The sequence below is a fragment of the Salvelinus fontinalis genome, unplaced genomic scaffold, assembly GCF_029448725.1.
Source record: "Salvelinus fontinalis isolate EN_2023a unplaced genomic scaffold, ASM2944872v1 scaffold_0305, whole genome shotgun sequence".
In the NCBI taxonomy this organism is placed as follows: Eukaryota; Metazoa; Chordata; class Actinopteri; order Salmoniformes; family Salmonidae; genus Salvelinus; species Salvelinus fontinalis.
The window spans coordinates 204,850-215,527 of record NW_026600514.1 but is presented as its reverse complement, the minus strand read 5'-3'; the positions used below and the strand labels follow the sequence as shown (position 1 = coordinate 215,527).

Genomic DNA, 10,678 nt, shown 5'->3' with positions numbered 1-10,678 from the left:
TCCTGTCTCAGACTGACAAGCAATGCTTACTCATGCCTGCCAGGACAGGAGAACCCCAGTGAGGTTTATCCTTTACATGTTAGCAGTCCAAAATAAGCAGTGGGATTCCCACCTGAGTGACAGAGCTCTGACCCCATTATCCAGTCCTGGATAAGGAGCTGGCCCCGCCCAATCCTGCTCAGAGGAAAAACCCAAGAGTGTAGGCTACTAGGACTGGGGCACTATGAAAAGAAAGAGTCAAGAAGCGTCAGTGTTGGAAATGGCCAAAGACCACTTGGTTGTCCGTCTAACCAGCCGAGATCTGAACCCGAGTCTCCCACGGGAGGAACCAACCAACCAATCTTAACCATTAGACCAAGAGGACAGTTCCACCGCACTTGTGTTGATGGACGGGGTAGACACGGTGTCGACTTCTAACATGGATGTCTCCCTTCCCTGAGTCATATTAAACTTGTAAATACAATCTGTGAAAGACTGGGAGACATAAAACATGGGAATCACATGAACACCAGTAATACTCTTTCAAGCCCCAATCAATATCTGAATGTCAAATCAAAAGTCACGGGTGGATAACAATGCTACCTTTCCTGTTATTTAGGTTGCTGGGAAAATAACTTGAATGTCCCTGGCTACTTCAAAGTAGATCATATTTCTGGTTCTGAACTGAATGTTATGATCATAATGCCAGGATGTATTTTCTGGTTACAAAAGGAAGCAAGATGACGCTGGGAAAGAGAGTAGAGTGATCAGAAACATTCAGTTCAGAACAAAAAATATGATCTACTTTGAAGTAGCCAGGGACATTGAAGTTAGTTTCCCAGCAACCTAATAACAGGAACGGTAGCATGTTTGTCTTCCCATTACTTTTCATTTGACATTCAAGATATTGATGGCCCTTGTTATTTTACAGAATAATGGCCAAATGTATTGCACTTGATTAAAACCTTTACCACAGTCACAAGAGGGCCAAACGCTGGTCAGGTCGCCGCCTCGTCATGATCAAATGGGGTAATTGATAGTGAACGCTCCCCTCCCACGTCTGTGAAAACGCATTAGAGCAGAAGCAGTATGGAACAGTGCGTTAGAACGCCTGGTTGCTGTCTCTGTTCAGTTATAACATTCGACTCCTTGCCACTCCTGTCATTTGCCAAAGACAAGAGTGTGAAGGCGTGGAATGTTAGTTCTAAAGACTGGTACCCTGACTACATTAGATCAGGGGAGGTATGGCAACAACAGCGGGAGCTCAGGTATAAATCATTAAAGGCTTTCCTGTTTCAAAACAGTCTGATTCAGCGTCATGACCTCCATGGCTTTATGGCAACACTCAAACTCAGAGGGGGTTCCTCTCTAACTAGGAGGAAGTGGCCGATCAGGATCAGCTTGCCATAAACCAACCAAACCCATATCCTGCACAATGAAGAGGCAGGATGACTAACACTAGCACTGCTAGAAGGCCAACCCCATGCCAGGCGGGACACAACCTCCCCTGTCTATTAATGTCTCCTAAAAAGCTAGGAATTACTCTGCTAATATCCATCCCACCCTGCCTCAGGGTCCATCCCAAATGGCACCCTATTCCCTAGTGCACTACTTTTTACAGGCCCTGAATCTCGGAGCTGAACGGTCAGACCGACAGGCAGACAGGTGATGGTGGATCTATGATCTGTTGTTTCTTTGAAGAGGCTGTTCTGACCACTGATTTAAATAAAGAACACATGATCTATCTCTATAGTTCTGGCTCAGTGTACAGAGGAGGAAGGGACTTCATATCGTCTAATTCAACACACATTTATCACTCTGGGAGAGTGAGAGAGACATCCACATGTTCATGTAGAGTTTATGTATGGGTGTGTTTGGATCAAATTGGCTTTTGACAACCGTTCAGCACAGAGCTGATTTGGGATGGAGTCAGTCAGCTCTGCAACAAGTTACAACACACTTTGTGAAGGACAATGGCAAACAAACAAGAATGTTGATAATAGTGTTAATCCAGCAATAGTCATACACATTTTTCATTCGTCATTTAGCATCTCTAAATTATATTAGATGAAATAAATTATCCATCTTCTCCCAACGCTTGAAATCACTCACTTTATTTGATCAGGTCTTTATTCTGTGGTCTTGGTTGTGTTAAATTTAACAAGAGGTAAAAACAAACATATTAAGTATTATTGTTCCCAGTTGTCTCAACAGTATTCTAGCTAGTCAGGCAACTGATGCAAAATACAGTTAGTATTACTTGATCTTGCAATATAAAGTCTCCATTCCATTTGACTGTCCCGTCGCCCGAGAGCTGCATCAATGCGGTGGGATCCACTTCCAGTACTATAGCGCTTCTTCTAGTAGCAGTTGTCCATTTCAGTCGAGGTCAACCTACAGTAGACCACTGACCACAGGTTCTACGTATCAAAAACATCGGATCTAGAAATCAGGTCTCCCCTGTCCATGTAATGTTTTTTTATTGTGATCTAAAAGGTCAAACTGATCCTAAATCCACAATCCTAGTCTGAGAAACACCAGAACATCAAATCTCACTCAGAAGAATTTACATCATTACAAAAACCAATGAACCTCATACTGAGTTTAGTGAGAACACTCCATCTAGTGGAGAGTTTAAACACTGCAGCAGTATAGGACGTCTCCCGTCCGATCATCGTATGAGACAGTTTGTAATACCGAGCCATTTCTTCTCTTAGCTCTTCTTTTGTGACAGCAAAGTATGTTTCTGTACAGTTTAAAGTCAAGTGTAATAGATTTGAATAAGTGTTATTGTTGTCTTCGTTGATGGTCTCGGAAATAATACTCCAACATATTCATTAAAATAACACAATCAATAAAAAGCGCTACTGTACTACATTAACAAACATCTTATTATTTTCCCTCATACACCCCTAATGAAAATATTGATACTATTACTCTGTGTTGGTTTCTTCACTCGCACACCCTCCTGAACACTGACTGACTTCAAGATACTAGACCTTCTTGTTGGTTAATACACACTAACTATTGCACCAGCCTACTCTGACCAAATCTTTTCAGACTACTAAATCAAGCTGAGCTGCGCTAGTCTGGTCACGCATCCTATAGTTACGGGAACGTGCTGGAAAGGACATTATGAAAAGAACGTATCCAAGCCAACACAGTACTGGGCCTGGTTTCCCGATATCGATGGAATGGAATTTAGGCTTACGAGTGTTTTAACGATTAATCTTTCCTACAACGGCCGAAGATATACCGCCACGCAGACAGAACGTCCACTAAGTGTGTCGATACTGACAAGATTGAAAGAAACGGATCACTGCTCTCGGATCAGTTTTCTTCATTAATATCTTACCTTAAAATTATAATTATTCCACAATACTGACGACAGATCAGCTAGTACGACTGCAAATATTGAGACGGCTTATTCTAATGCTTACCCTATAATAAATGCACTAAATCATGATTTTACACATCATGAAATATAGAGGCATAAATTACAGACGGTAGCCAAATAGATAAATACAACTATTTGAAATATAAGCCTATGTAGACTATACTGTAGGTAGGAAGGCTATTCATATCTGAATGCAGTCATATAGGTTTTCATTTAAGCATAATTTTATCCTTTGGTTGTTTCTAATAATTGCATAGACATTGGCAACTTTATATTTGTAGTCAACATCATTGTGAAGTTATCAGCGGTCACAGAGAGACAGATAAGCATCTTGATTCTATGTTTAGTGGAAGGGAAAAATAACACTAGCTGTTCTAGGAGTGATCTGAGGCAGGCGGTAAATAACACGCGTTTTCAAGTGCAACTTTAGTAAGGACGGCTTTGGAAAACAGTTCAGAGATCTAACGATGCTCCTACAAAGGTTCTAACTATGAACTCAGCCTTCAGATGCTTTTGGGAAACCGGGCCCTGGTTCAGCACGATAGTGTGAAAAGAGTATGTCTGTTTATCTGTGCTCTCCAGTAGAAGCATAACGTGGTTGACCTTGTGAGAGTTGGTTGGTTTGTTTCTCTGTGTGGCAGCTGCAGTGTAGCCTGGTGGTAGACATGGTGAGCACAACATTCAGTCTGGTTCAACCAGGCGTGCTGCAGCATGTCCCCTGTCCCTGTGCCCTCAGCCCTTCCAGTCCCAGGGGATGCACAAGTCCCCGTCCTGCAACACAGAGTAGAAGTGGGAGACCTCCACCCGGAGGCCCTCCATGAGTGGGGAGCGTTCCTCCAGCAACCGCCTGCAGCAGGGGATCATCTGGTTGTGTCTGACACTGGGCTCCTTGGACAGATTCCTCAGGGCCAGACCCTCCAGGCAGTGGAGCAGTACCTCCTCCTCCTCCGCCTGCAGCCTGGGGACGGACACAGGTCAGAGTCACACACAGAGCTCGCCTAGCCACACACAGACAGAGGGATAATCAATACAACAATGTACACAGACATGTAGGAAGTAGGAGGGCAGGAAGACACGGTTGACAGAGACACTCACTGGTTCCTGTGTTTGATTCGTTGTCGGGCCTCCCAGGCCATGCTCTGGAGGAAAGTCTGTAGTCTGCTAGGCTCACAGGTGGCTGGGATGACGAAGTGACCCATCTCATGCAGGCTGGGGCTGGAGCGGTCACTGGGGCAAAACACCACAGGTACATCATCAGTGGCCGGGGAATCTCTCACATGCCTCTACACCAGGGTTCCCCTATAGGCAGCCCGCCGGTGATTTCATTTGGCCCTCCAAGTTCTCTGAGCAAAATAAATCAATAATAATAAAAAAAGTTTTGGGGAATTGTTGTTGTTGGACATAAAAGACTAAAATCACCAAGAAATTTGCTCAACGTGATTTTAATTTAGGAAATCTGTTCCCAAGTATTCCCACACATTTAGAGCGAGGCTTATGTGATCCTATCCCAATGTAATCAATGTTTGAAATGATTCTGCTTTTGTCAAATACTATATCTGTTTTGGATCCAAATCATTTATAACTATGTTCCGGCCCCCCGGCCATCAGGAAAAGTCGGCTCACGACTAAATGTAAACTGAACAAAAATGCAAACACAACATGTAAAGTGTTGGCCCCATGTTTCAGGAGATGAAATAAGATTCCAGAAAATGTTCCATATGAACAAAAAGCTTATTTCTCTAAAATGTTGTGCACACATTTGTTTACATCCCTGTTAGTAAGCATTTCTCTTTTGCCAAGATAATCCATCCACCTGACAGGTGTGGAATATTAAGAAACTGATTAAACAGCATGATCATTACACAAGTGCACCTTGTGCTGGGGACAATAACATTTGCAGTTTTGTCACACAACACAATGCCACAGATGTTTCAAGTTGAGGGAGCATGCAACTGGCATGCTGACTGCAGGAATGTCCACCAGAGGTGTTGCAAGGTAACTGAATGTTCATTTCTCTACCATAAACTGCTAATGTCATTTTAGAGAATTTGGCAGTATGTCCAACTGGCCTCACAACCGCAGACCACGTGTAACCACACCAGGCCAGGACCTCCACATCCGGCATCTTCACACACATGCACCATCCACCTGGACAGCTGATGAAACTGGAGTATTTTTGTCTGTAATTAATAAAGCCCTTTTGCGGGGAAAAACTCATTCTGATTGGCTGGACCTGGCTCTCCAGTGGGTGGGCCTATGCCCTCCCAAGCCCACCCATGACTGTGCCCCTGCCCAGTCATGTGAAATCCATAGATTAGGGCCTAATACATTTATTTCAATTGACTGATTTCCTGATATGAACTCAGTAAAACCATTGAAATTGTTGCATGTTGCGTTTATATTTTTGTTCAGTGTAATTGGGGACCCCCACTCTACAGACTGGTATTACAGTAGCATCAAAATCACACCCTTGAACAGCAATGTGCTGCATAAACAGAGTATTTTGGCCCACTGGTAGACTTCTGGTACATGGTAGACAGTCAGGTACATGGTAGACAGTAGGGTACATGTCTGTGGCGTGGGTGGATAAGGAAGAGTCTCTTACTTCTCCAGGGTCATGGCCAGGCCTTGCAGGCTCCTGGGATGCAGGGCTAGGCGTCGGGACAGTAGTCTCTTATGGAAGGTGTTGAGGATGCTGCAGTGTTCCTCTATAGGCTGTACAGGTCCCAGTCTCTCTATGTTAATTACCTGAATACCTCCCAACACATGGCTGATCCTCTCCTTCAGCCACTCTGTCTGCTGGAGCAGGCTACGGTAGCTGGGGAGACTCACAAACAGCTAGGACACATGTACAACACACAAACAAACACGGAACATGAGCAACAGGAAAATAAAAAAGACTGGTAACTTTTCCATCTGAAATGTAACATGTGCCTTACTTTTGTCCATTGGTGATGAACATCCATTGTTCCCAGCATCACGTGACCCGAGGCATTCATCCCTGATTGGTCAGTGAATATTATAGTGTGTCCTAAAAGAAAATAAGGAATGCATAAAGTAATTTACCATACATAATTTTAATTCACTCATCATTCTCTGTCAGTCAGGACATCTTTCAAAATGTCAACAGAATAGAACAATTCAAGCCCACTCTTAAGACATAAAGACCCTTATTGACTCTTCCAGGTGTGTATACCTCGCAGGTTGAGCACAGCCTCAGGGTTCTGCTGGGAGAGACGGCTCAGACTCTGGAGCTGACAGCATCTGTGAGTCACTCCCCAGCTGCGATGCCACCTGCAGGAGGAAGGAGGTATTGTCCTCAGACCAGGTGTTCAAGTGGGAGCAGAGATCCCCAGTCATGATGTAACAACAGGAGGAGGCTCAAAGTCTCCAGAACATTGATAATACGTTACTTTGGAATGACATTAACCACCTTCTGTTGTACCGCAGGCCAGTAGAACCCAGTCAAACAGTAACTCAAACATGCACCCTATGAAGCTGAAGGGTCTATGCACTTTACTTCATAGGGCCAGCACTTTGCATCAGAGTCATGTTGTATTCGGCGCATGTGACAATTCTGTTTTTACTATGTGTCTCTGCATCATTTTCTATCTGCATGGGAGTTGGTGCACTTAATGAAACTCCAATGTTTTCATCTTCTATCATAATGGAATAGCTGTTGTTCAGAGTGTTGATGATTACCTGATATCTTCCAAGGCAAATTTCTGACACAATTCCTTCTTGAGTCTCTTCAGCTCCTCCCGTCGAGGGACACTGGCGTTCTGCTTCTTCGTAGCCTCCTTCTCATGGTTTCTCAGCCACAAGCTGCAGCAGAAAGACAACTCTTCAGACAGACCAATGGCTCGCTTGTAGAGCACGTCACTTCTCTCAGGGCAGTGGAATAAGCCAACTAGAAGAATGCAAGTACACAGGCAGTGACGAAGACAGCAAGATCATGTTTCTTTTTAAACCCGTCTTCGGAATGCATCTGTGAATTTGAGTTGACAGTTAAAAAGTGATCGAGCTAAAGCGATGCTAATGTCTAATGTGTCATTCTACATACATAGGATGCTACCGTTTGCTTTGGCTAGGTAGTCATTATACAGTACCTTAGTGTGGGCTCTACTTTCTTGGCCTGCTCCAGCTCCTGCTCTGGGTCTCTGAAGCCAGTGAAGCTGTAGTAGCTTTTGTCCCATTTGATGGGCCTGTAGAAAGGGTTCCCATGCCCAGCCACCGGCTGCTGGCTCTTGGGTGACTCTGAGCTGGCCTTGAGTCCCTTCATGTGCTCTGTGGACAGACTGCAGGACTTCAACACGTCCATTACGGTGGTCAGGACATCCTTGGTCTGCAGAGTGAAGCTGACTGAACGGAACCCTGGGAAATGTAGTCAAATGTATTACAAACGTAGTCAGTCAGAAAAAAAATCCAAATTGCAAATGGCACCATGTTCTCTATATAATGTACTACATTTAACCAGGGTGCATAGGGTGTCATTTGGAATGCACCCAGGCATAATACTCACCCTCAGAGGAAACGGTATGAAAAAACAAATGATCAAGAAACACCAATACTGTAGTCTACATTTTAAGCAGGCTAAAAGGACATTACCAGGAGGAAAGATGTCCTTCTGAATGCCTTCCTTCCCCTTTATTTCCCTGACATAAAAGGTGAGCTTTGTTGGTTGGACTGAGCGGGTTCCCGGTTTCTGAAGGTTTTCCAAATAACCATTGAGTCTCTTGAGGGAATTCTCATTCACTTCCTGAAGAGAATTACACAAAGAATTTATTATATATAAAAAAGAATGATTGGCAATTCCACGATAACAGAATGATTCTGAGGCTCATATTTTTCACTTTAAAATGTCAAACAAAAATCAATGAATGCAAAGTTAAACAAACCATGCAACTCTATGCACAAGGACTCCTTTTAACAATTACCACTGAAAATTTTACAAAAACAACTTTAATTGAGTAACAGTGCAGATGCAAAGTTTGGTAACAGAATGACGGTTTGTGCTGCATCTACACTGTCCTTCAAGTAAATGTGTTTCTGTAAAATGTTAAATGGAAATTGTTAAGTCACCATGGAATGGCCCTACGACATAATTCTATGATACATTGACATTATTGCTCTTTTAGCCTACGACAGGACATAATCATTCACCCTTTCCCTGGGATGCTGGCCAAAGAAGTCTGGATGCACTGCAAAGTAGAAAGGTCTCAGTGCATTGATAGCATCTGCCCCTGAAAGAGCTCTCTGATGGACCAAATGTGTTGCAACATGTCTGTTCCCCACTCTGAAAAACAACGTGGACCAGAGAGTGAGGATAAAGGGTTGTCACCATGATCACTATGAAGTCCAAAGGGAACCTGCTGTGCATTACATCAGGGTCTCCCAAACTCAGCCCCCCCTGCACGTTTTGGTTTCTGCCGCACCACTACACAGCTGATTCAAATGGTAAAAGCTTGATGATGAGTTGGTTGTTTGAATCAGCTGTGTAGTGCCTGGGCAAAAAACAAAACATGCACCCAGGGGGGCCCCAGGACCGAGTTTTGGAAACTATGCATGACATCACTAACAACAGTGGCCCTTTTCCCAAAATCAATTCAGAGTGCAGGTGATGATGTAAATATGATAATGTAAGTACTATAGTGGGTTATTTACCTCATGGCACTTCGCAGGAGAGAGGTCACAGACATAGCTGTAGCTAGCTCTAGCTGGACACCATCAAATCAATGACTTGTGACATCCACCGTTGTTGATTCTCTCCTGTTGACGAAATAGGTTACAGATTATGAGTTGACTGACTGGTCCAAACTGACAAATCTTAATAAAGATTTTAGTAGCATTTATACTACAGCAGTAGCTAGCCAGCTAAGCCTTGGTTTGTTGGGCAAACTCAAAATATAGGTCTTATTTACAGTATCTCTGGCATTCACAGGACTAACCTAAGGCAAGGCCAAGGGGACACATTGGAGAACACTCTAAACAACAACGCTATCAAATCGTCTGGCTTGCAAGTTCTTTCAGTTTATTCCATCACAAAACTGAGCAATAAATCGTATGACCTGTTATAACTAACAGACAATCACAACAACAAACAGGTTCAGCTAGTTTACCCACCTAGCTAGCTTCCTTGCAGGCTAGCTGTGAGCTGAAAATAAGTAACCACATTCAGACTGTACCAGCCACATGTCGATAAGTGTTTGGCTCAGAATATATCAACATTAATGAATACAGATTACCTTCTAAAGACTGCATTGCAAAATTGGTAGCATGGCAGTGATTTTTTTACATAGATTTTGAGTCCAATGTCAGCCAGTGCTCCATTCACAGAAATCAGACAGACAAAAGCAATCGCACTACTATACTAAGGCATCGATTGCTCTGATATGGACGTTTAATGACCTCTGCTGGTGAGTTTAGAAAACTACAAGTAATATCTCGCTCATCATTGCACCTCTTCTAAATGCAGTCCAAATTTATTTTTTTCTGTATTTTGTATGATATTGTACAACAACAGCAGATGAAACTAACACCGTAAAAGAGTGATCAAATGTGATCAGTGTTATTTCCTGATAGTTGCTGGTTGAAAATACAATCTACACAGGACCTTCTAATCAGCAGGTTTTGCATGGGTGAAGTTTCGTCTTTCCATGGTGACATCATCAGGCGGTAAATTAGATAATAGACCAATACCAAAGACAGTTCCAAACCTCTGCCAATAACAGCTAGTTTTCGGTTTCCCCCTCCCCACTCAGACCACTAAGTCCTAGCAAACATATTGCTTGAGAAACAGTTTTTTGCTAAAAAAACATTTTTTTTTCTTTTTGTACATGATGCCATATATGTTATTTCATAGTTTTGATGTCTTCACTATTATTCTACAATGTAGAAAATAGTAAAATTAAGAAAAACCCTTGAATGAGTAGATGTTCTAAAACCTTTGACCGGTAGTGGACATGCTTGCAGGTCTTTGGGAGAGGAATTTGGAAATTCTACTGCACGGGAACTTAAATTCTACAGTCGTGGCCAACATTTTTGAGAATTACACAAATATACATTTTCACAAAGTCTGCTGCCTCAGTTTGTATGATGGCAATTTGCATATACTCCAGAATGTTATGAAGAGTGATCAGATGAATTGCAATTAATTGCAAAGTCCCTCTTTGCCATGTAAATGAACTGAATCCCCCCAAAACATTTCCACTGCATTTCAGCCCTGCAACAAAAGGACCAGCTGACATCATGTCAGTGATTCTCTCGTTGACACAGGTGTGAGTATTAACAAGGACAAGACTG

General features: G+C 42.9%; 1 protein-coding gene across 5 annotated transcripts; it reads right to left on the bottom strand.

The window, feature by feature from the left end:
- Positions 1–2,077: 2,077 nt before the first annotated feature.
- Positions 2,078–9,743, bottom strand: LOC129845439 (T-cell activation inhibitor, mitochondrial-like). Of its 5 annotated transcripts, XM_055913362.1 has the most exons (12): positions 9,622–9,742; positions 9,500–9,530; positions 9,041–9,145; positions 8,540–8,672; positions 7,985–8,135; positions 7,486–7,750; positions 7,079–7,201; positions 6,573–6,670; positions 6,316–6,407; positions 5,982–6,214; positions 4,472–4,603; positions 2,078–4,374 (listed from the first exon to the last, which is right to left on the bottom strand). In XM_055913362.1, exons 3-12 carry the CDS (start codon positions 9,073–9,075, stop codon positions 4,068–4,070), a joined length of 1,569 nt encoding a protein of 522 aa, XP_055769337.1. In that variant the 5' UTR covers positions 9,076–9,145; positions 9,500–9,530; positions 9,622–9,742; the 3' UTR covers positions 2,078–4,067. The 5 variants fall into 5 exon arrangements, with proteins under 5 accessions (XP_055769337.1, XP_055769341.1, XP_055769336.1 ...); XM_055913366.1 differs by lacking the exon at positions 8,540–8,672; XM_055913361.1 differs by lacking the exon at positions 9,500–9,530.
- Positions 9,744–10,678: the final 935 nt, after the last annotated feature.

Excerpts from the sequence above, each read along its gene's own strand:
- LOC129845439 (XM_055913362.1), bottom strand. The coding sequence starts at position 9,075 with ATGTCTGTGACCTCTCTCCTGCGAAGTGCCATGAG. Across the intron at positions 8,673-9,040 it reads CTCCTGCGAAGTGCCATGAG|AGTGGGGAACAGACATGTTG; the intron begins GTAAATAACCCA and ends GTTGTTTTTCAG. Across the intron at positions 6,671-7,078 it reads TTTGCCTTGGAAGATATCAG|GTGGCATCGCAGCTGGGGAG; the intron begins GTAATCATCAAC and ends TTCCTCCTGCAG.